At 37.9% G+C, this 26,233-nt stretch overlaps 1 protein-coding gene across 3 annotated transcripts; it reads right to left on the reverse strand.

Moving 5' to 3' along the window:
- Positions 1-1,320: 1,320 nt before the first annotated feature.
- GIMD1 (GIMAP family P-loop NTPase domain containing 1) lies at positions 1,321-19,492 on the reverse strand. 3 transcript variants are annotated; one of them, XM_027837625.1, is made up of 3 exons: positions 19,414-19,492; positions 16,737-17,150; positions 1,321-1,581 (listed from the first exon to the last, which is right to left on the reverse strand). In XM_027837625.1, the coding sequence occupies exons 2-3, from the start codon at positions 17,127-17,129 to the stop codon at positions 1,321-1,323; spliced, it is 654 nt and encodes a 217-aa protein (XP_027693426.1). In that variant the 5' UTR covers positions 17,130-17,150; positions 19,414-19,492. The 3 variants fall into 3 exon arrangements, with proteins under 3 accessions (XP_027693426.1, XP_027693427.1, XP_027693429.1); XM_027837626.1 differs by lacking the exon at positions 19,414-19,492 and adding an exon at positions 17,533-17,618; XM_027837628.1 differs by lacking the exon at positions 1,321-1,581 and adding an exon at positions 10,150-10,906.
- Between the last annotated feature and the right edge of the window lie 6,741 nt (positions 19,493-26,233).

A 26,233-nucleotide genomic window follows, 5' to 3' on the forward strand; every position in this document is an offset into this window, starting at 1 on the left:
AAAACATTCTGAAAAGGGGTCCATGACACAAAAATGGCTAAGAAGCCTGAGTAGAATAGAAAGAACACTAGGTGGTCTAGGGACCTTATGCAACCTGGGCCAGTTAATTAATCTCTCTGTGCTTCAGTCTATGATCTCATATTACAGATGGCAGGCCTTTGACTTTAAGATGGCCCATCTTCTGTAATTCATTCACACAAGAACCATTTGCTAAATAACAGTATTTCTTTTATGACATTAGTGCTTTTGTACTGAGAGGATTTAAATTACATAGGTAACTACCAACAGCCCTCAATTTATAAAGTGATCAAAAATGAGAAGTCATCTTGTCATGCTTCCTGTCGCTTCCATCCCCTCTACTTTAGGCACCTTGGCCTATAGCCTTTCCGCCTCTGGGTGCAGTTTTGCTTCCTGGAGTCCCTGCCATCCAACACTGGAACCATCACTGTGTAGGAAAGCAATAGTGGGTCAGAATCTAATCTTCTACTTTTGGGGAAATAGAAATGTAACTTCAAAGTTAAAATCTGGAACACATTTTCCCATAGAAACAGTGTTATGTGTGGTGACCAGGTTCTTGGAAAGGAAGCAAATAAGCATTTAAATGGCAGCTAGGTGGTACAGTGGATCAAATGCTGGGTCTGGAGTCAGGAAGACCTATCTTCCTGAGTTCAAATTGTACCTCAGACACTTATTAGCTGTATGTCCCTGGGCAAGTCACTTAACCCCATTTGCCTCGGTTTCCTCTTCTGTAAAATGAGCTGGAGAAGGAAATAGAAACCACTCCATTATCTTTGCCAAGAAAACCCCAAATGAGGTCATGAAGAGTCAGACACAACTCAACAATAACTATGTGCCATAACTATGCTTAGCACTTTACAAATATCTCATTTGATCCTCACAACAACCCTGCAGGGTAGGTGCTGTTATTCCCATTTACGTTCGAGGAAACCAAGGCAAACAGAGGTTAAGTGACTTGCCAAGGTCATACAGCTAGTAAGTATCTGAGGTTAGATTTGAATTTAGGATGTACTGACTCCAAGCCCAGCACTCTATCCACTGTGCCACCCAGCTGTATCAGTGACTCCAATGGACTTTTATGACCTAGCCTGGGAATCCAAATGATAACCAGAAAATATTGCTTCTATGAGAAATCATGTTTCATGTTAAACTCAAAAATATTGAACTCATAAAAATTGTAACAACATGTTTATAGGTTAGAGACTACTGTTCTTTCTTCAAATGAGCATTTGAATTATTTTTCAACATTTTAGCTTTCATCATTAAACTTATTTTAAAAGAATTCACACTTGCCAAGTCCTTTTATTTAAAATAAAGTGCTTGGTAACAATTTTCTTTAACAAATTCTATGATTCTTTGTAAAGTTAATATTCTTTGTTCTTTAAGTGGGATTTTCTGATTGTATTGGAAAATATATCTCTGTTGAACAGAGTCCAATAGAGTTAATAGTGGATGAGAAGCAGTGTGTAAGTATTCTTCTTCCCTGAGGCCAGCTTCTTCTAGTTTTTCTGCATGGGTGAAAAGAATGGCTGTAAAATTCTTCCAAGCAGGACCCAGAAGTTCCTTCAAAGGAAACCAAAAATATAGTAGTTAGCTTTCTCTTCCTTTACCCTCCTCAAAAGAAATAAGTCACAGTCCTGTGTATACACAGGTTTTAAAAACAAAAACAAAGAAATTAACAACTCAGTTACTTGGAAAAGGATAACTGGCATGTCAAATAGAACTTTATGATTTGCAAATTATTTTCCTCATAGCAATCCCATGAGGTTGGAGGTAGAACTCATGTCCCTGTTGAAAGATAGGAAAACAGGCTTGATGTTTTGCCTCATTTCACATGACAAGCATGTGAAGTTGTCATCTGAACCCAGATCAGCATAGGGAGATACAGAGATCTGCAGAAGCTAAGGACAGGGTCTAGCCAGGAGTGAGTATGCTGCATCCCAGTGCAGGGAGAGTCTATGTTACTAGGTCAAGAAGAGTCCCAATGAGAAGGACAGGAAAAGGAAAGAATTAATACAGCATCTACTATGCGCCAGGCACTAGCTATGTGCTAAATACTTTTTACAAATATTATCTCATTGAATCCTTACAACAACTCTGTGAGGTCAGACTGATCCTCTTTTTACAGTAGAGGAAACTGAGGCAAACAGAGAAGTGACTTGTTCAGGGTCATATAAATAGTTAGTGTCTGAGGATGGATTTGAACTCAAGTTTTCCTGACTTTAGGCCAAACATTCTAGCCGCTACGCCACTAGCTGCCTCAAAAACAGCACGAAGGGGTCTAAACTTATGTGGGGTACAGGAATAGATGCCAGCTGGTCTCTATGGCTCACTACTGAGTCAAGGGTCACAGATTCAGGGCAGACTGAGGAGACCTGCATCTAGGGTTGGTGTTTTAGGATTAAGAGCCATCGAGGACCCTCAGTTCTGTACCCAGCAATGACTGAGTTCAGAAGCAGGCAGCAGTAGAATTACGTGTCAGTTCCAAATTCTAACCCAGTCTGAAGCCTCCAGGGGAATAACCAGGACAAGAATCTCAGACGAAAGCAGAGCATGCACTTCTGTTGCTCTAAATCAGAACTTCCCAGCTGGCTGACAGTGGATGAGTCCAACGGCAATCTAGTCTTGCTCAGACTTAAACTCACATCGGAAACTTAGAGAGCTTAGGTGAGGGGCCAAGCGGGGCGGGGGAGAAGAACAGCAATCAGATTTTGCCCCAGATTGGATCACTTTGGGAGCACTGAAAGCTAGCAGGTCCCCAGCCTGGGCTTTCCTTCTCACTACCCCCAAGAAAGCAAGAGCAGGCCTTCCCCATGGAAGTACACAGATCCCAGACCTGACATAAAGTCTAAAGTATGAAGTAGACTGAAGAATGAGCAAACAAACAAAAAAAAGAATCCCACCTTAAAAAGCTATTATGATGCCAGGGACACTTGACACAAACCCAGAAAGGAATGACTCCAAAGCATCTAGAAGCAAAGCCTCAAAGGAAAATACAGCTTGGGGACAAATTCAATTCCAAATTCCTGGAAGAGATGAATGAAAATGCTAGAAGAAAAAGCTGAGGAAGAGTGAGAGCTATGGAAGAAACAATTGAAAAGAGAATAGGAAGAAAGGAAGGAAGGGCAGGAAGGAGAGAGGAAGGAAGGAAAGAGGGAAGGAGGAAAGAAAGGAGAGAGGGAGGAAGAAGAGAAGGAAGGAGAAAGAGAAGGAAGGAGGAGGGGAAGCAAGGAAAGAGGGAGGGAGGGAGGAAAGAAAGGAGAGAGGGAGGAAGAAGAGAGGGAAGGAAAAAGAGAAGGAAGGAATGAATAAAGGAAGGAGGAAGGGAAGGAAGGAAAGAGGGAGGGAGGAAAGAAAGGAGAAGAGGAAGAAAAGAGGGAAGGAGAAAGAGAAGGAAAGAATAAAGGAAGGAGGAAGGACTTACTAAGCATGCTAGGCACTGTGCTAAGTACTAGAAATACAAATGCAGGAATAAGCAAAAAGAAAGACAGTTGCTGATCTCAAGGAATTTATTCTAATTGGGGAAGACAACACAGCAAAGGGGGCTGGAAAAGCAGGAGGGAGAGGAGGAGGTATCTGGCATTGGGCCATGATTTTGAAATCTGGAAGTCGGGAAAAGGACTGGGAGATGAATGAAGACTGGCTTGTGCCCCTGCCCAAAAAGAGGTCCCAAGAGAAAGTGATCAATGGGGGAAAGGAAAAAGTCTTACAGAAAGATAATCCAGGTTGAAAAGGCTGCAGAGGTGGTTGATTGTTCCAGAATAAGGAGGTCCCAGAGACTCAAAGAAGTTCCAGGATGAGACAGAAGCAGAAGCATGGTTTAATTAAAAAAAAAAAATTATGTTATCGTCATTGTATAAATTGTTTCCTAGTTCTATTCACTTCACCCTTCATAATTTCATAGAAATCTTCCAAGTTTCATCTGAACCTGTCCATTTCATCATTTATTATGACTCTAATATTCTATTACATTCATATATACCATAATTTGCATAGTCATTCCCCAACGGTTGGGTACCCCCTGAGTTTCCAATTTTTTTGCTACTACAAAAAGACTTGGTATAAATATTTTTGTCCATATGAGTTTTTTTCCTCTTTCTTTGATCTCATGCAATTGTATGAGATTAGTAGTAGTATAGCTGGGTCAGAGCATATGCATAATTTATTGATTTGGGAAGCAAAGTTTCAAATCACTTCCGATAATGACTAAACCAACTCATAGCTTAATGAGTAGGATCTTAATGTGCCTGTAATCCTTCCAACATTTGTCATTTTCCTCTTTTGCCAACTTTTTCAACCCAATGGGTATGGAGTGGAATTTCAGAAGTGCTTTGATTTACATTTCTCCAATTATTATTTGAATAATTTTTCCACATTGTTATGGATAGCTTAGATTTCTGGAAAACTGCTTATTCATATTCTTTGATCTATTGAGGCATAGCTCAGTAATAAATGAATAAGTTCCTTATATATCTTTGATACAAAACTTTTATCAGAGAAACTTGCTGCAAAGTTGTTTTTCCTCCAGATAACTCTTTCCCTAATAATTTTAACTGCATTGGTTTTGTTTGTGCAAAACCATTTTTAATCTCACATAATCAAAATTGTCCATTTTGTTTCCTGTAATTTTTTCTAGCCTTTATATGGTCATGAATTCTTCCCCTGTCCATACATTAGAAAGGTAATTTCTTCCTTGTTCCTCTAATTTCTTTATGACGTCATTTTTTATGTTTCTCGTGTGTCCATTTGTAATTTTTCATGGTATAGATGTGAAATAATTTCTATCAAACTACTTACAATGTTTACAGCATTTTCATGTCAAATAGTGAGTCCTTATCCTAGTAACTAGGGTCATCCGGTGCATTTAATGGTTAGCTATTGTGTTCATTTACTTATGTGTATCGCATGCCTAAGCTATTTCACAGATTAACCTCTCTTATCCAGTACCAAATAGTTTTGATGATTACTGCTTTGATGTCTGATACTTTTAGGCCCCCCCTATTTTCCACTTGTTTTTATTACTTCTCTTGAGATCCTTGTTCTTTTGTTCATCCGTTTGAATTTCATTATTTTTGAACTCTATAAAATAATCCATTGGTCATTGGTGTGTCTCTGAATAAATAAGTAAATTTAGATAGTTTTGTTGTTTTTATTTTATTAGCCCATCTTACTAATGAGCAATTAATATTTCTCCAGCTATGTAGGGCTGTAATCATCATTTCAAAATAACCTGAAAGAGTTAGAGACTATAAGGTTCTATCATTCTATCAAAAAAAAAAAAGCATTTGATTCTTCAGAACAAAAGGGCACCTTGCAAGCTATAACAATTTGTTCTCATCCATGCATCAAAATGACTCTATTCCTTGAAAGATATGACAGAAATAACCCTGATCCTCTGATAATAATCATCAGGCAAGGCATAAAACAGGTAGGCTTGCCACAGTGTTAGCCCCTGTGAAGAGAAGATTCAGTGCAGAAACAAGATCAAAAAGCTGTCTGTGAATAGTGATGTCCTCCAGATTTGTATTGATTTACTGATTGTACTGATTTCATCAAGCTCCAAAACACTGCAGAGCTTCCTGGAACACATCTGTAAACCACACATGAGATCCTGGCCTGTCCATCCACACCCTATTGTCCAGATATTAACCTACATTTAGAAAACCCTACAAAACTTGTCCAATAGCTTGTCTGATCTTTCTAAGAGTTGAACAGGATGGGCCAGCATAGATGGGTGAGGATCTATAGCATTGAAGAGCACTCTCAAATGTACGAGACCGCTTCTGTTCTTAACTTATCTAGTGGTTAACATATACTTGAACAGAAATGTGAAGTTCAAAAACACCATCTGTGATTGGCAAAACAAATGTAATATGTACATCTCTCATTTTGCAGGCATGGAAGTCTGCAGTTCAGTGTAGTTTAACAATGTTGAGGAATGGTGTTCCTTTATCTAATGAGTTAGGAAAGTTGGTGATATAATAAATTCATTTTGCATTAGTAAAAATGTTCTGAGGGAAAGCAATACTTAGAGAATGTTGTGAAGAATATTTGATGTAAGATTATTGGTTCCTAGCAACACGTATAGTTAGATCTCTCTATATCTATATATCTATATATCTATATATATCTATATATATATGAGTGTGTGTGTATTATATAATTAGATATAACTTAATTTCTTTCCAAAATCACATAAAAAATCACTTTATGCAGAAATAATGCGTTTTTCTATATTGCTTTTTGTCTCATATTTCATTACATTTTAGGAGCCTGTAGAATGTGTTTAATTGCATTATTTTTATATTTAAAGGGATTCTAAGAAGGCATAGACCTCAGATAGGACTTGTGATGATTCTTTTTAAAAATATAATTTAGAAGCAGCTGTGGTGGTTTCCAGACTTCTCAACCCATGAAAGCCAAAGACAGCTTAGAAGGTCAGTGGGAAAAGTCTGTGACTGTGGTGAGAAGTAAAAGCTAGATCTCAGTCACCATACCCCCCCCCCCCGAGGGGCAGCGGCTGCTTCCTGAGCTTCCAGTCCACAAACTGAGGAGGAATCGAGTGGCTGATCAGAGGGGGATTGTAGGGATCTCTTTGCCAGCGCTGAGGCAGGAATTTCTTGATTTACTTGCCCTTGGATCTGAGTCACAGTTCTGAGGGGCGGTCCTGGGGCTGGGAGGAGCACTGGCATGGTGGAGCTTGTTGTGGTGGTGGAGAGAAAACACCTCGTCCCTTATCATACCACCTTGGAAGAACTGAAAATTTACAGGTCCCTAGAAGTACCTCTGAAAACAGCTGTATAAACCCTCAAAGCATGGGACAGTACATTCTCCGCGTTGGAAGCAGACTCTTACCTTGACAAAGAGTTTAAAACTCAAGTAATTGGCCGGGATCATGAGTAAGCAGTGCAAAAAGAGTCAGACTATATTACCTTACTTTGGTGACAAAGAAGGTCAAAACACACAACCAGAAGAAGAAACAAAGTCAAAGTTCCTACATGCAAAGCCTCCAAGAAAAATATGAATCAGTCCCAGGTCTTGGAAGAGCTCAAAAGGGATTTTGAGAAGCAAGTAAGAGAAGTAGAGGAAAAACTGAGAGTGATGCAAGAAAATCATGAAAAACAAGTCAACTTGCTAAAGGAGACCCCAAAAAATACTGAAGAAAATAACACCTTAAAAAATAGCCTAACCCAAATGGCAAAAGAGGTCCAAAAAGCCAATGAGGAGAAGAATGCCCTAAAAAGCAAAATTGGCTAAATGGAAAAGGAAGTCCAAAAGATTACTGAAGAAAATAGTTCCTTAAAAATTAGAATAGAGCAATTGGAAGCTAGTGACTTTATGAGAAATCCAGACACTGTAAAACAAATCCAAAAGAATGAAAAATTAGAAAACAATGTGAAATATCTCATTGGAAAAACAACTGACCTGGAAAATAGATCCAGGAGAGAGAATTTAAAAATTATTGGACTATCTGAAAGCCATGATCAAAAAAAGAGCCTAGACATCACCTTTCAAGAAATTATCCTGGAAAACTGCCCTGATATTTTAGAACCAGGGGGCAAAATAGAAATTGAAAGAATCCACCGATCTCCTCCTGAAAGAGATTCCCAGAGGAAAACTCCTAGGAATGTTGTAGCCAAATTCCAGAGTTCCCAGGTCAAGGAAAAAATATTACAAGCAGCCAGAAAAAAACAATTCAAGTATTGTAGAAATGCAATCAGGATAACCCAAGATTTAGCAGCTTCTACATTAAGGGACCGCAGGGCATGGAATATAATATTCCGGCGAGCAAAGGAGATAAAACTACAACCAAGAATCACCTACCCAGAAAAACTGAGTATAATCCTTCAGGGGAAAATATGGTCATTCAGTGAAATAGAGGACTTTCAAGTATGGACTTTCAAGTATTCTTGATGAAAAGACCAGAGCTGAATAGAAAATTTGACTTTCCAATACAAGACTCAAGTGGAACATGAAGAGGTAAACAGGAAAGAGAAATCATAAGAGACTTATTAAGGTTGAACTGTTTACATTCCTGCATGGAAAGATGATATTTGTAACTCATGAGACCTTTGTCAGTATTAGGGTAGTTGAAGGGAAAAAATTATATGTATGTATGTATGTATATAGATAGATAGATAGATAGATAGAGGGCACAGTGTGAGTTGATCTGGAGAATAAAATTAAGGGGTGAGAGAGGATTATACTAGGAGAAGGAGAAAGGGAGAGGTAGAATGGGGTAAATTATCTCACAAAAAAACAGAAAAAAAAAAAGGCTCCTACAGTGGAGGGGAAGCAGGGGAAGGTGAGAGGGAATGAGTGAATCTTGTTCTCGTAGGATTTGACTTAAGGAGGGAATAACATACACACTCAACTGGGTGTGGAAATCTGTCTTCCCCTACAGGAACATAGGGGGCGAAGGGGACAAGAGAGTAGGGCAGTGATAGAGAGGAGGGCAGATAGGGAAAGGGAGTAATCAGAAACAAATACTTCTGAGGAGAGACAGGGTCAAAAGAAAGAATAGAATAAATGGGGGAGGCAGGATAGGATTAAGGGAGACAGAGTTTTTCACAGCATGTCTACTATGGAAGTGTTTTGCATAACTGCACATATATAACCTATATTTAGTTGCTTGCCTTATCAATGAGGGTGGGTGGGGAGGGAGGAAGTGAGAAAATTTGGAACCCAAAGTTTTAAAAACACATGTTTAAAAAAAATGTTTTCACATGCAACTGGGAAATAAGAAATACAGGAAATGGGGTACAGAAATCCATCCTGCCCTACAGGAAAATAGAAGAAAAAGGGGATAAGAGAAGGGGAGAGAGATAGAAGGGATGACAGATTAGGGGAAGGGATATTCAGAATGCATGCTATCTTGGGGAGGAGGGAGGAATGAGATGGGGTGAAAATTTGGAACTCAAAATCTTGTGGAAGTAAATGTTGAAAACTAAAAATAAATAAATTTATTTAAAAAAAATATTATAGGTCAAGAACCATTATAGTAGAATTCCACTCCTTGGAGAGTGTTTGTTTATAGTGGCACTATACATTGTAATAAACATTCTAACCATTGAAAAAAAAATTAAAATATAATTTGTTCAGAATGTGTTGCTCCAAATAGTCACTTCTTATATTTCTGGTATTCTCTGAGAAAAAAAAAAGAAATTTTAGTGTGATTTGCTGTTGTTGTTGAGTTGTTTCAGACTCTTTGTGACCCCATTTAGGGTTTTCTTGGAAGAGATACTGGAATGGTTTGCTCTTTCCTTCTCCAGATCATTTTGCAGATGAGGGAACTGAGGCAAAAAGGGTTAAGTGACTTGCCCAGGGTCACACAGCTAATAAGTGTCTGAGGCTAGACTTGAACCCACAAAGATGGGTCCTCCTGACTCCAGGCCTGGTGTTGTAACCACTATGCCATCTAGCTCCCCTTAACCTGCCATAAGGAAATTTATATTTCTGAAATGGAGTCAGTATGGATTTAGAACTGAGACCTGGACTCAACCTCTTGTACCACTGCTAATTAGCTGTTCAATCTTAAATAAGATACTTCATGTCTGAGTCTCAGTTTTTTCACCTGTAAATTGGGAATGATAATACCAGCACTACCTACCTCCCATGATAGTCCAAGGCAAAGTACTATATAAGCATGAGGTAGGTACTATTATGGTAAATTAGGAGGTGATTGTTTTGCCAAAGAATTGAATAAAAGAGTTTCTTTATTTTGATTACACAAATGTTAAATTCACACCTATGCTGATTACACCTATGCTGATCATAAAAAGACATACCTAACAAATCCTACTCTTAAATACTGAGTCCATTTTTGTACATTTTGAAAGTATGATTCAATTAATCAAAATTTGATGATACAACTTTTCACAAATCTGTCTTATGTGCAGACAAGTACTTATGTAATATAGCAGCACTCTGTTATTAGCTAATATAGAACCATTAATAATAATTCTATCCACTTAATAAAGAAGAGATCTTATAAGTGAGGCCTCAGGGATCAGGAGAAGTAAGAGGAAATGTAAAGCAGAAAAATAATATAACTTGAAAAATATTTTAGAATTTTATTTTTCCAAAAATACAATCACACTATTTGATTAAGGATCATCAGCACCTTTGGAAGTTTTTCCTAATGATGTTTCAAAAGTGTAGTACCTAAATAAAGTAAGGTCTATAGTAAGTTCTATTCAATTCATTCCAATGAGATCTTTCAAAATGATCTGTTCAAAGTACAAACAATGGAAATGTGTCTTATTTCTAAGTTCATCTTATTTCTAGTTCATTCAAGTTAATCAGTAGAGTTTGAACCAAAAACAAATTGCTCACAGTGTCACTTTGTGTGTTCACCAGACACATTAATGCTTCAGAACACATAGCCTCAGCTAGGGAGAAATATGCTATGTTACCTATAAAAAGGCCAAATTTTCACTTCTCTGATATATTCCACCTAGCATGGCAGAACTGGAAAGGACCTTAACAATCATGTAATGCAACCTTCTCTGAGAGTTTTTTATGAGAGAGCTTCAGCCTGGAGAATGGCTTGCTTAAAGTTATACTTTGGAGATGGTAGTCCTATGGACCAGAGTAGGATCCAGGTTTTTCTGACTCTTGCTTCAATGTTTTTTCTAGTATATCATTCTGCTTGTTCAACCCACAAAAAGTTTGCATTTGTTGATGGCTATTCCTATAACGATGCCCACATCCTATAAGCAAGATAGGAAATTGTCCTTTTGGAACACTGCTAATAAAAGACCAGAATGTCCGATTTGGTCTGTACTCTGTAGACTGTTGTCTGGCCTACAAAACAGTGGGATATTCTGAAGTGGTGTTATTCGGTATTTAGTCATCATGCTATTAGCCAAGTATGTTCTCAGTGGATCTGGGGAAAAAAGAAATCAAGGATGATTGATATTTTGCATGAAAATCTGTGAGCAAGATAAGTTAATGTAAGTTATCTGGTGCTAACATTTTAAATGTGCTATTAAGTATTGAAGTCCTAAGCAACAGAGGATTTTTTGCAATCAATCATGAATTGTTTGATAGCTGAGTGCTAATAGATATAAGTGGGACTAGTCCTTCTGGGACAACTAGTTAAAGTATAAACTTTGTTTTCTAGGAATCATTTTAATTTTCCCAGGACCCACCAACAGCCCCACCCCCACTGCTTGTGGTTGATGAAATCATAGCATCTGGACTTTTAGGGGAGAAACTTTGAAAAAAAAAGCCAACAATTACATCAACTGACAAAGAATTATCATAGAATCAGAGAATAATTATGACTATTCTTTGTTTTCCACTTTTTCTTTCTGTCTTCCCACTTTAAAAAAAAAAAAAAGAAAGAAAACCTCTGAATTTCTTTCCAGAAGAAAGACTATTTGGAATACTGAGGCTTTGTAAGACAAATTAACTTTATATCAAGCCAATGGATTTTCTCCGAAATACAACTTCTTAAGCCCTAAAAATTGAACATTATTAATTGCAAAGTAGATTTCTCCAGGAGCTTATCAAGACAGACTCCCAATTGGCCACTTATACAGATTGTGTGATCTAACTGTAGAATAAAGTAAAATACATGTACGAGAGGCAACCTAGCCCAATAGCTAGAGATCCATTTAAGAGGTGAGAAGAACTGGGTTCAAGTCCTGACTTTGACATGGATTAGCTGCATGCCTTCGAGCAAGTCGCTAACAACTCTATGCCCTCATGCACTTCTTAAAGATGCTGATTTGTACTGGCAGAGGGAATTTCCTGTTTACTACCAATGAATTCAGAAATTCAGTTTAAAACAAACAAGAAAACCCGAGTAGTGGGAGCATAAATTTGGGTCATATATTGATTGGCCCACGCCAGTGGGCCAGTTATATTTGCACATATAGTTGCGCTGAGCAGGGTGCCTTCCACAGAGCAGGCACTCAGTAAATATTTGCCCAATAACTCCACCCTTAAACGATGATTACTATGGAAGGGTTGTGGTTCAGATCAGGGGGACCGAGATCATGAATCCAAACTCAGAATGGAAACATGACGTACAGCCCACGAGAAAGTTAATAGACTGCTCACCTTCAAACTTTACTTCAGTATTTATTTTTAAGAATCATCTTGTTCTATGAGTTGTCAAAGAAGCAATCATAGGTTCCTGAGGTCCTAGAGCCAAAGTCGGAAAATAACCTCAGAGACCACTACAGTATGGCTACATACTCAAAGCTGGTTATAATCATGGCAGGTACATATCAGACTGAGGGAGAAAATCAACTTGGTACACGGAAATGTGGAAAGTTTTAAATCAATGATTCCAAGCATTGTCCAACATAGCCCCAACTGCAAAACGCTTATTGTTACAACCCAGGGGACACTTTGATTTACGTTGCCTGCAAGTTCAGTGGTTTTAAAACATGCCATATCTTTGGAACTGGTTTCAATCCGGACACTGCCTGTTTTCTTTTCCTAATTGAGGAGTAGCTGGGTATCCACTCTAAAATGCACCACCTATCTGCCTTCGAAAGGACAAAAATAGTTCATAGCTGTCTGTAGCCAAAGAACGTTAGTATCTGCATCTGAAACAGTACCCTATCCTGACAAATGTTCACATACTCCCTGGTTGCTCAGTGAATAAGCATATCCAGATGGCACTCACTAGTATCTGCAGCACTCTCAGGAAAAAAAAATGCTATAAAAGCCCAAACTGTAAAAAGCTGGTAGAAGCTTTCTGTAAAAGGCTTGGCCATGACGAACCTTCCTCTGGACCTGCCATCTGCCTCTAAAGATTGCCTCTATCCCATAACTAAGGCAATAGTATTTCCCCTGCTTCTTGTACTACAGTTGGCATGGTCTTAGGCTGTCTAAGGAGAGGCGTAATGTCCAGAATGAGGGAAGCCATAGTTCATAGTTTTGGCTAAACCAAAAATGGGATGATAGAAAAAAGTCTATGTGCCATGCTACTCTACTGAAGATTATCCATAGGAAGGTGACCAGGATGGTGAGAAATTGTAGACTATACTACATGGCAATCAGTTGAAGGTAGTGGAAATGTTTAGTCTCAAGAACAGAACACTTGGGGGGTATGGGCAGGGGGTATTATCTTCAAGGAAATTTCTGTCTTCAAGAAATACTGTCAAAAAAAAAAAGGAAATACTGTCTTCAAGTATTTGAAAGACCATCAAGTGGAAGAAGGATTGAATTCCTTATTCTTTGCCCCAGAAGGCACAACTAATAGTAATGGAAAGAAGTTAGAGAGGGAAATTACAGTTCAATGTAAGGAAAAACTTCCTAACAATTAGAGTTATCCATTAGGGAACTGACGTATAGACCTAGCAGTGATACAACCAAGTCAAAGGGTATGTGAAGTTTACCAACAGTGACTTTTTGGACATAGTTGTGTAAAGGAGGACTTGAAACCATTGCCATTTAACTCTGGTGCCTGGAGTTGGGGAGAATACTTTCTGAATGAATCAAAAAAAAATCAAACTTGAGTGTGAACAGAGCCTCTCTACCTCCTTGGATCAATGAAAGCCATCATAGAAGAGACTAGATCACTTTGTAAGCAATTTGTATAAAAGGAGAAGCTATTTCAGAACTGGAGAGAAGTTGGATTAAATAGAACAATGAGCTGTTGCAGAGAAGGAAGATTCTGAGGACAGTCATTGTCTCCATAGGCATCTTGGGGAGAAGAACCCAAGCAAAGGGAAATCCCAAGAAAATTTATTCATTTATTTTCCCTCTTGATGCCTGTCTATCCATCGACACTAAAATGTAATATGATCTGTTGTTTCATTACCCACATGTTTCCAGTAAATTGAATTTCGCCTCAACTATAAGGAGGACAGGGGTTAACTAAAATAGATACAAACATATGATTAGGCAGAGTGTCCAACCTTTGAATAAGTGTTAGGAATTTTCCTAACTGGGGGGGCTCAGAGCAATTACGACTGAACTATGAACTTTTCATATAAAATAAATTCCATAAAGCCAAAGAGAAAGGAACCAAGTGGACTTTAGGGCCAAAGTATTTTCCCATAGGCTTAAAATGAGCTAATTATTGTAACAGGCTTTTACAATTCCAAATTGTTTTCCAGAATAGTTGTACCAATCCACAGTTCCATCAGCAACACATTGATGTGCCTGTTTTCCCATTATGCTAGCCACTTCCTGACTGAGAAGTGAATGATTCAAGATGAGAATGAGACCTCCATTTTTTTGGGCATGGCCAATGTAGGAATTTATTTTGCTTGACTATGAATATTTGCTAGAAGGATTTTTGTTTTTCTTTTTTCTTTTAAATTGAGGCATGAGAAGGAGAGAAAATAAATGCCTTTTAATTGAAAAAAATTTAAAAACAACCCAAAGGCAACTGGGTTACCTCAGGTATTCGTAGGCTTTCTCTTATTGAAGATCTAAAAGTGGAGAATGGAAGAATACTTACTGGGGATATTGTAGAGGGAATTCCTGTCTGGATATAGTTTGGACTAGATGTCCCGAGTGAGGTCCCTTCCAATTCTGAGACTGTATTACCCAGGGCTGGGGAAACTGTGGCCTTCTAGGTCCTTATGTGTGGACTTTTGACTGAATCCAAATTTTACAGAAGAAATAAAGGCCACATGTGGCCTTAAGGTCACATGTTCCCCACCTGATATAACCTTTTCTTCTTCACATCTTTCCTGGACAATCCTTTCAAACTGAGGTAACTAGGGGGCACAGTGGATATAATAAAGGAGATGTAGTCAAGATGATCTGAGTTCAAATCCTGCCTCAGACACTAATCAGCTGCATGATCCTAGACAAGTCATTTAATCTCTTTCAGCCTCAGTTTGCTTATCTGATAATAATAGCAACTAGTTGTGGTGCTTATCAAGTGGGATAATACATGTAAAGCCCTTTGAAAACCTTAAAGTGCTACATAAATGCTAACTATTATTATTGATCTGATTTTTCCTTTGGGAAGATGGGAGCAGAGCATATACTGTCATTTTCCCCAGGCCTGTCCCCATTTCTCTTTCCTGTACTTCTCCTGGGAAAGGCCCTGCTTTAATTTTTAAAATTCTTCTTTTTCACTAAAATGTAACAATCATTTTCAAACATAAACATTTCAATATACAAAGAAAAATAAGAAAGAAGATTATGCAAAAAAAAACATACTGTTCTTCTGCTCACAAAAAACAGTTCACAGTTCTGAGAGAAAATGAGGCCCAAAGACATTTAATGACTTGCCTGGTGTTTGTTTTTTTTTTTTTTTTGTAGCAACAAAAACTAGAAACAAAGCAGGTACCCACTGATTGGGGGCATGTCTAAACAAATTATTGTACATGCATATATTTGAATATTACTGAACCACAAAATACAATGAATATGAAAAATTCAGAGAAACATTGGAAGACATATATGAACTGGTACAGAGGAGAGTCAGGAAAACAATATGCTCAAGGGCTTCAACATTATAAACAGAAAGAACAATAAAGGAAAACTGAACACTGTAATTTTAATGACCAAGCTTGACTTGGAGAAGAGTTGATCAAATGCACCTCCTTCTTTTCTTTAGAGAGGTCTGTGGTATATTGTATATATTGTCAGTTGGGGTTGATCTGTTTTTTTTTTTTTTCAAAGGATCTGGATTCATACTTCACTGAAAAAAAAAAAATGAGACTATCTGTTGTGACCTACCCCTTCTTCCCCAATACTATACTTCAAATCACTTGGCTTCACTCCAGGCAGTGATTAAATACCACTCTCTTTCCAATTTCTTGGGATGTTCATCTCCCTTGCTCCCATCTCAGTATTTATTCTGTGTATTCACTATATTTATTTATCAGTGACCATATTGTATCCCCTAGATAGAATGTAAGCTCACAGAGACAGTGAGGTGGCATGCAATAAATAGAGCCCTGGGTCGGGAGTCAAGAAGACTAAGCTGTATGACCCTAGGCACCTACTAGCTGTATGACCCTAGGCAGGTCACTTAACCCCTATCTGCCTCAACTTCCCTGGAAGGTATGACATGGGGATAACTCCCAGGGTTGCTGTAAGGATTAACTGAGACAATATTTGTAAATCTCTTAGTACAGTATCTGGCACAGAGTAGGTACATAGAAACCCGTGTTTCCTCTTTCTCTGAGGACAAAGACTTTCTCATTTTTTATATTCACATCCCCAGCACCTACAACCCAAGACTTTGGTTTCTGATGCAATGTTCTGGTCACTACATGGCTTCTCCTTCGGTGTACCATAATGTCCATATATTCCTACCAGTTTATTAATGAATAGCTAGAGAATAATGGGTAGCATTAGTGTTTCCTTTTAAAATCTACCTGTGAAATAGGGATAGAATTGACTCACCTTCCCCCAAGCAGGCTGCAAATAGCAAACAAAAGTTAAATAGATAGCAAATGTGTACGGTATCCTAATCAAACACTTGAGGACTTTGTGGAGCATAAATCCATCTCACAATAAATTTCCAAAGGCTTGTATTACCTGGTTTCTAATTCTACCTCAGATACTTATTTAGCTGTGTTCAAGTTAACTAACCCATCAGCCTCAGTTTCTTCATCTACTCACAGAGTTGTGAGGACCAAATAAGATAATATATGTAAAGTACTTAGCAACCCATAAACCACTATATATATTTTAGTTATTAATAATGATTGTTGTTATTTCTCTTCTCCTAAGGCTGTTCTAAAGGCTGGACTATTGATGTATATGCATTTTTCTCTTGATTTTACCTGCATCAGCTGGATAGCAGAACATTCTCCCTCTCCACAGAGGGGCACATCGGCTCTCAGGACCAGTAGTGCAAGGTGGAGACCGTCTTGTCCAAAATGCCTCTCCAGGGCCTCCTTCACTTCCTGTTTCACCTGTTCCTGGCTCATGCTGCTGTGGGGATAGCCTGGCGTGTCTAATACTTGGATCTGCAGAGTCATTTCTTTTCCGCCACGTCTCATGAAGTGGGTGATTTGGCAGCTTCGGCCCAGGCTGCAGTCCTTGGTCACAGAACATGGAGCTAAACGGCTGGGGAAGTCCATGCTGCCCAGCAAGCTATTGCCAGCGGAGCTCTTCCCACTCTGGGTCCCACCAAAGAGGGCCAGATTGATGATCATCTTAACACTGTCTGACATAATAAGCCCTTATCCAACACCCTGGGGAAACAGAGGCAGAGCACATGTGATGGCTGACCAGTGTAACTAGGACAAATGTCCAGTTGAAAGTATTTGGCTAAACAAAAAATTCCGAGTAGGTTTATTGGACTTGACTACTCCCACCATTGCCGGCAGCCACCTTGGTGCACAGAGAAACTAAAGATGAGAAGGAGGGGGAGAAATACGGTTCTCTACTTCACCTTCTACCCACCCTAACCAGAGTCGCAAGAGAAGTAATGGGACTTGGATGATGGAGAGGGAAGTAGGCAATGGAGAACAAGGGAAATGCAGAGTGAGAAAATAATACATTTTTCTTTGGGGAGGGCACCCAAAGAAATTGTAGGGAGAAATGTAACCCTTGTGTAGAAACAGGTTAACTTACCTAATTAGGGAATGAGTTTGGTCTGAGAGAGGATGATGAAGTTCCAGAAATAATGAGAAATAAGGGGGGCTTAGGAATCCTCACTTCTGAAGATGAGTAGAGATAGAATAGCAAGAAAGACATCAATGCATTATTCCTCTCTTATCTCTGCTGTTTCCACTCCTCCCCCACCCCAAAGGGACAGAGCAGAAAGAGTGGAAAAAAAGAGAGGAAGGGAGGGAAAGTGGGGGTGGGGGGATTGGAAGAGGGACAGACACAGAGAGAAATAGAGAGACAGAGAGATAGAGACCTTCCTTCCTTTCTTTTTTTTTCTTTCTTTCTAAGGATAACTGTCTGAATAACAGAGAAGGAATGAATATATTGGGAAATTAAGGTAATCTAAAGCCAAAAGATACCAATAAAAATATTTTTTTAAAAAAAGAATGGGGTCATCCCAGACTAACTTCACTCCCCACCTTTTTATATAGTTGTACTTGACTGGTAAAGAAAACCCCAAATGGGGTCATGAAGAGTTAGACATGACTAAAAAAACAACTGAAGGACAAAACTTGACTTGTAGATCAGTGATGCTATAGAAATATTTTACCAATTACAGCTAAGTCTGTGACAAAATCTGTCATGCTATCTTTGTAGATGAGAGAGAGAGAGAGGAAGAAGAGGAAGAAGAAGAGGAAGAAGAAGAGAAAGGGGAAGGGGAAAGGGGAGGAAGGAAGAGAGTGAGGGAGGACAGTGAGGAGGGGAGAAAAAGAAGGGGAGAAGGGAAAGAGAGGGAGGAGGGAGAGGGAGACCTAGGAAGAGGGAAAAGAAGTGGTCGAGGCAGGAAAAGGAAGAGATAGATACAGAGACAGCAAAATCGACAGACCGACAGAGAGAAAAAGAGGAGAAGGAGGGGTAGAGAACGAGGAGGAGGAGGGAGTGCAAAACTGCAGTGACATCTGCAAAAAATCATTCTTCTAACTTCCTGAATTTTTCCTTCTAAGAAACATGAATGTTTTAAAAGCAGCTTCTGGTTCTGTTTACCAAAGAACTTTGTAGCCAGGGAGCATTCTGATGAAAACACCCAAGACCATTCTTCCTTATTTGTTGTTTCTACTCAGAAATAAGTTTAAATAAAATATGAAATACGTGAATATTCCATGTTTACAAAGTGTTTGGTTTTAAAATAAAAAAAAAAGAAATCTCGTTTTATTTTGTGGCTTTCAGCTAAACTGGAATCAGGAATTTAATTATTTTGTTTTAAAGTAGTAACTAGATTTTTGTCCATTTACAGCACCTATGAAGAGGAGGTGTTATCAATATCTATCTGTTGTCAATCGGAATCTAGGATGATTCTGTTTAACATATACTGTGAATGAACTGTAGTAAAAATTTCAGGCAGGACATGGGTTCCTTTTTCCATTTTAGCAATTATCATGGTGCAGTGCCTGCCTGTAGCAGGTTTTTAATAAACATTTGTTTGTTGACTCAATATTAAACGGCAATGCTGTACTACTGACTTAAAGTATATCTTCTGTTAATTCCAGAAATAATAAATTCCTTGTGATTTTGCTCATAAATTTAAGATTCTATTATTCTCAAGTGCATAGAAACATTCCCTCCTCCCAGACTCTTTTGATTCTACATTCCTGCCACCTCTCCTCTAGTCTTTTTATGCCATATTCCCCAGATCCTGTTGTATCAGATCGGTTTCAGCCATCACAGGAAAATTTAAACCAATCAACCCTAATGGTTGGGTTCTACCAAGGTGAAGCCAGAGCACCCAACAGTAACTACCACATTGGGGTGGGTAAGGAAGCAAATTTATTCTACTTTATCCTGATCTTATCATATATCTTTAAGCTCAAGTACTGAATGTGCCATGTTTTATTTCATTTCACTTACCTTTTCAGACTAGATATTCCTTCTCCACCTGGGCTGGGTTTCCCTCAAGTTTCAGGACTGCCCTTCAATATGAACTTTGACTTTCTGATGAGGTTTCAGTACCACTCAGGAACTGACACTGGGATGTGTTTCTTACGTAGTTAATCTGTTACCAGAGATTTTCAATTGATTGTGATTCTATTAATAAGCCCTGGTATTCATAAACCACCTGGCAAGCTTGAAGTTTTAACATTTCAATAATAATTCAACTTGTTATTTTCAGGAGGAGAGTCTTGCAGGTGATAATCTCTGTTACAAAAGAAAACCCAGGACTGGAGAATTAAAAGGAACTAAAAATATCCTAAGGGGGGAAAAATGGCTCAGTTCTTAATTCTTCAAAAAATGATAAAAGCCAAAACAGCTGCAAAATTGGCTTGGAATCAACCTTCGATTCAGGGAGATCTGTATTCAAATCCTGCCTTTGACACATACTAATTATATGGCCATGGGCAAGTCACTTAATCTCTAAGTGTCAAATTCAACTTTCTAAGATGATTAATTACTGGTAAATTGATCAGTGGAGGGAGTTTCTACACCAGAAATTCTTTAAGCCAGTGAAATCACAGTTAAATCAACATGCATTTATTAAAACTTATAATGTGCTAGGCATATAGTACTACACATATAATTAGAAATAAAGATAGTTCTTGCCGTCTAGGAGATTACATTGTAATGCAGGAAGGCAAGACATAAAAGGAAACTGAAAAAGGGTTGGGGAGATGAAGATACCCATAAGGCCAGGGAACATTTTAGAGAAATTCCAGAGGGTCAGGAGTGCAGCCTGGAGAGGAATGAAGGCAAGCCTAGGAGATATCCTCCTTAAGAGGACTGAAAGGAATCAGTCAGTCAGAAGGAGAAGCCACAGGGACAGAGGGCACTTCCAATTTGAGAAGTCCAGGTGCTTGAGTAAACTTAGGGTAAAGGAGTCTCTGGAACACGGTAGAGAAATGGAAGTCAAGTCAGGAGGGCAGCCTGGAGAGGGATGAAAGTATTACAGGTCCAGATCTCACTCTTCCCTAAATGTTTTCTGTGTTATATAGGTTAAATTCATCACTTTATCCTAGGTTTTGAGGGTTCTAGTGTTTACATACTAATACATGTAATTTTCATGTTAATTAATATACATACTCATGGATCTTGATTTAAAAATAAGGTCAAAGGAATTTGGGCAAAAATGCTTTTTAAAATTTTTCTCTTCCTCTTGAAAACTGTATGTCCCATTCCCATTTTTTTCTTAAAGTGCTATGTAAATAATCTGCACTTTCTAACATTATTTTTGTAGCTGTATAACGTTAGTGGTATAGTATGCAGGAAACTGAATATGGCTACATTTTAAATGATCTCTTTTCCCCTCTTTTTCCCTCTCAGAAGAAATTCTATGAAGTGTATATCACTATTTGCAGTGATCTTGGAGACATCTGGAATTTCTTATAACCTCATGGGCAGATTTAAGAAGTATTCTTCCTGTGTGGATATGACAAGGAAAATGAAAGCAATTCATTCAACTGACAAATACTCCTGGTCTTCTTGTACACAGGAGCAACCTCCCCCAGATGGCAGTATCTGCCCATTTCCTGGTACTGGAAAAAAAAAAAACAAACTCAACATTTTTTCACTACTTCTTCTTCTCCCCTCCCCCCCCACCTTCCCCTCCACAATGTAAATTGGCCCTCTTTAACAAAGCAACTCACTGTCAAGCAAGCATGGCACTAGGGATTAATTATACATGAATGGGATTAACCAAGTATTTGAATTTGAACATTTGAAAAAGCATGGACCAGGATTTTCCCCTGTACTTTGTTAATGCAAAGCATCTTCTAACTCTAAAATTTTATGATTTTGTGATATTAAAGGTAGCTAGTTGATGCAGTGGATAGAGCGCTGGACTTGGAGTCAGGAAGACCTGAGCTCAAATCCAGCCTCAGATTCTTAGGGGCTATCTGGTCCTGGGAAATCCATTTAACTTTGTTCTGCCTCAGTTTCTTCATCTGTAAAATGGAGATTATACTAGCACCTTTCTCCCAGGATTGTTATGAGGAAAAAATAAGATAATATTTGTAAACTGTTTTGCATATATTAAAGAACTACATAAATGTTAGCTATTATTTTTGTTGCTATTATAATACAAATAAAAAAGTAACTTTTACTATCTTTATTATGCAAATAAGACAGGACTTTGGGATTTTTCAGTGGTTTTGAAAGAAGTATTCCACATCTGAAACTTTCTGCTTACCTGAAAATGTCTTGTTTTTGCAAGAGCTAGAATTTCAGCATCCCTGTGGCATTTTCTAATGGAGAAGTACATCAAGGATTTTAAATCAGCTTGTGATATGTTTAAAGGAATGCTTCATAACTGGCATCAACCCACAAATCATTAAACAAGAATCTGGATACTTACTGCCAGAGCTGGAAGGGGTCTCAGAGGTCATATGAGGTCCAACCCCTCATTTGAAAATTGAAGGATCCAAGGTCCAAGGAAGTTGTGACTTACCCAAGGTCACACAGACAATAAGCGGTAGAGACAGAATTTGAACCCAGGTCTTCCAACTCCAGAACCAGGGTACTAGTAATACAGCACCTACTATGTTCCAGGCAATGTGTTAAGCACTTTGCAATTATCTCATTTGATCCTCACAACTGTAAGAGGTAGGTGTTATTACTATCCCCATTTTATAGATGAGGAAACTGAGGCAAACAGATTAAGTGAGTTGCCCAGGATCTCATAGCTACTAAGTGTCTGAGGCCAAATTTTAATGCTGATCTTATTGATTCCAAGCCTCTGTTGCACTATGATACCACTTAGATGCACCCATTGGGTAACACATGATGTCTGGGTTGCGTCACCCTAAGCAAGTCACTTAATTTCTCTTAGCCTTATTTCATCATTACCTGTGAAATATGGGGAATGGATTCAACGCCTTTCATGATACCTTCAAGCTCCAAAATCTATTAGCCTGTTATTCAAATCCAGTCGTTAAGTTTGGGAATTGGTGTAGAAAAGCAATTCATGAAGTCGAGCACATTAGGTCATCAAACACACTCCATTCATTCAACTAAAAGTTTTATTTTAAGTTGTGGAAGGAAATTTGCAGTTCCATCTGTTTTGTTTGTAAAATGAAAGCAGGCTAAGCAGACTCAACTTGCAGAAATTTGCATTTATGGCACTCTGGCAGTTATACCCAGGCTATCATCCATTGTGTCGATGGCAAACAACAGGAAAGCAAACAGACGCTGAGGTCACCCTGCCAATTTTGAGGAACTAGATTCCAATTGCAAACGCAGCAGAGCAACCAACAGTTTGATCCCTAATGTCTATCTCACAACAGCGAAATTTACGATGAGAGAAACTGGGTAATGAAAAGTTCATTTTTGAATCAAGGTCTTAAAAAGTCATTAAGACTCAACAAAAGTCCCTGTTGTTTAGACCCCAATTTCTCCACTCCCACTCCCACTAATTTCTTCATTGATGCTTTTTGTTTTTAAAATCACATTTGCATCTGAATATAATCCATCCCACCTAGCAAGCTTTCCTTTATAACAAAAGATTTACGAAGAAAAAAATTAGCAAAACCAACCAACTATTGACCACATCTGACAGCACATAAAATATTCCATACCCATAGTCCCCCAATTCTGCAATGAGGGGAAGGAAGTGCATTTTCTCAACTTCTTTTTTTTCTGGCGCCAAGCTTGGTCATTATAATCACACAGCCTTCAGTTTTGTTTTATTGTTCTTTCAATTTATATTGGCGTAGTCACTGCTACATTTATATTGTGGTTTTTTCTTTGGTTTTGTTCAACTTAATGGTCTTTAATTTTTTTTTATTTTACTTTTAGTGATGTCTTTTGTTTTTATAACTCATTCATTTCCAAACAAATCCCTCCCCCCTCTTGTACTCAGTGAACCACTCCCTTATAACAAAGATTAAACAAGATAAAATTTAAAAAGCAGAACAGAAAATGAGCCAATATATCCACTGTTCCTGATAGTATATACAATATTTCCCATGCGTAGCCCTCTCTAGCCCACCCTCCACACACATTTCTTCAATGACAGGAGAGAAGTACAATTTCCCAACTCTTCCCTGGGGCTGTTCATGGTCATTATAATTACATTACATTTAGTTTTGCTTTATTGTTCTTTCCTTTTAAATTGCTGTAACCATGTCTACTTAATTTAATGTTCATAACAAAAGCATAAAATAAATAAACATGATAGCAATAATAACATAAGTAAATTAAGAAATATTGTTACTGTAAATGTGGTAGATCAACGTTGTTGTTGTTCAGTCATTTCAGTTGTGTCTGACGCTTCATGACCCCATACTTGGGGTTTTCTTGGCAGAGATGCTTGAGTGATTTGCCACTTCCTTCTCTCTCCAATTCATTTTACAGATGAGGATCTGAGGCAAACAGGATTAAGTGACTTGCCCAGGGTCACACAGCTAGGAAGTGTCTGATGCCAGATTTGAATTCAGGAAGATGAGTATTCCTGACCACAGACCCGGCATCCTATCCATTGTACCACCTAGTAGAGTATTACTGCCATCATATTAAGTAAAATTCTATATGATCAGTTGCTGTATTGTTCTGTATGATTTAGACACACTTTAGAAAGGCTTTACCATTCATTAGTTATTGTTGAGTAAATATATTATTTGTGGTTAATTCTGTAAAAAGTTGCCCATAGGCCTCCAGTCATGAGCTTGGCCTCTTGCTATAACATTGTTTCTAGGGGAAAATCAGACTCAATCTACATCATGCCAAATGACAGCACTGTGCTTTGTGTGGGAACAAATCTTCTATAAGGATGAAAGTAGGGATTGGTTCATTTTTTGTATTTGTATCCCCAGTACTTAGCATAGTGTGTGGCACATAGTTGGCACATAAGAAATACTTTTTGACTGATTGATTGGCAATTGCCTGTGGTAGGGACATTAATACTTAACTATTTCCTCATGGTAGAACTATTACCTTTTTACATGCAAGAAAACTGCCTGTTGGAGTTTCACTTTGTTTCTCCCTAGGGGAGAAAAAAAAAACCCCAAACCTTCTTTCCCTATTTTTTTTCCTCTTGAACTTGAGTCATTTCATCCATTTACTCACATTCTAATTGCCTACTACAAAAGCAACTCTATTATGATAGTGAAATTTGTATACGTTATAGCACTGATTTTCATATGATTGTTACATTAATTATTAACTATTTTAGTCAATTATTGATTAACTTTCAAAACAGTAAGTAAATATACTATACAATGAGGATTTTGTTTTTAAAAGTACATTTACAGAAAACTTTGTGTAATCTAAAATTTCAATTTTGATAATTTTTCTCTTGGTGACATATTAAATGCTATCGAGGGTAATTTCCCACTAGCTTTTGCTCTTTGGACTGTACTCCATCACGTTCCTAGGAAACCTCATCATCAGGAAATTTATCATCCTGGGAGACTGCATCAGCTTTGGTACTTACAAGTCATAAGTACCCTCAGTACTCTCTGCCCTGTGATTGAGACCCCAGCATCAGGTGAATTTACAAGCAAATTCTCTCAAACATTCAAAGAACAACTAATAGCCATATTACCTAATCTATATGCAAAAACAGGAAAAAAAAGATCCTACCAAATTTCTTTCATGGTATCATATGCTATGATCAGGTTGTATTTATACTAGGAGTGCAGGGTTCATAATACTTAAAAAGAAAATTAAACTTCTAAGTACTTACTAGGCAAACTACCAGCACAATAGAATGTATCAATGACAAAAATAATAATAATGACATGAATGTATCAATAGATGCGGGAGATACTTTTGAGAAAATTCATCAGTCATTTCTGCTTAAGCCCCACCCCCTGCTAAAATCATAGGAATTTATGTATCTTTCCTCAATATAGTAAATAGTTACTATTCAAAACCAAGAACCAGTGTTATAGCTAATGAAGATAAGCTAGAGGCCATTCCAATAAAATCAGGGGTAAAGCAAAGATAGCCATTATTATCACTATTATTTGCTACAGTCCTAGAAATGTTAGCTTCTAAAAAGAAAAAGAAATTGAGTAAATAAGCATAGGTAAATTTCTGTTGTTGTTCAGTCATGTCTGACTCTCTATGACTCATCTGGGGTTTTCTTGCCAAAGATACTGGAGTGATTTACCAGTTCCTTTTCCAGCCTATTTCACAGATGAATAACTGAGGAAAACAAAGTTTAGAGACTTCCTCAGGGTCACATAGTTAGTAAGTATCTGAGGCCATATTTGAACTCAGGTCTTCCTGACTCCAGTCCCATTGCTCTATCCACTGAGCCCCCTAACTGCCATATATGAAACAAAATTGTCACTTTTGCAGTTGAGTTTATATTTTGGTTAGAGAACCCTAATAAGTCAGCTAAAAAAAGTAATTGAAATAATAACTTCAGAAATGTTACAGGATATAAAATAAAATCCACATAAATCATCAGGATTTCTGTAAATATTACCAAGAAACCCAGCAGGAAGAACTTGAAAGAAAAGATCTATTCAAAATATCTACAGAATTTATAAAACATTTCAGAGTCTACCTATATAAACAAACATATAGGAAGTACTTGAATACACCTACAAATACTATATAGAGAAAAAATATCACTACAAAATACACTAGAGAAATAGAGCTAAACAATCATATAAATATTATTTGCTCATAGGTAGGCCAAGCTAATACAATAAAAATAATTACTACCTAAATTAACATACTTGTTAGACTATACCAAACCTATAGAGCTAGAAACATAAAAATAATTCAT

The sequence above is a fragment of the Vombatus ursinus genome, unplaced genomic scaffold (assembly GCF_900497805.2).
Source record: "Vombatus ursinus unplaced genomic scaffold, bare-nosed wombat genome assembly UNPS02014821.1, whole genome shotgun sequence".
Lineage (NCBI taxonomy): Eukaryota > Metazoa > Chordata > Mammalia > Diprotodontia > Vombatidae > Vombatus > Vombatus ursinus.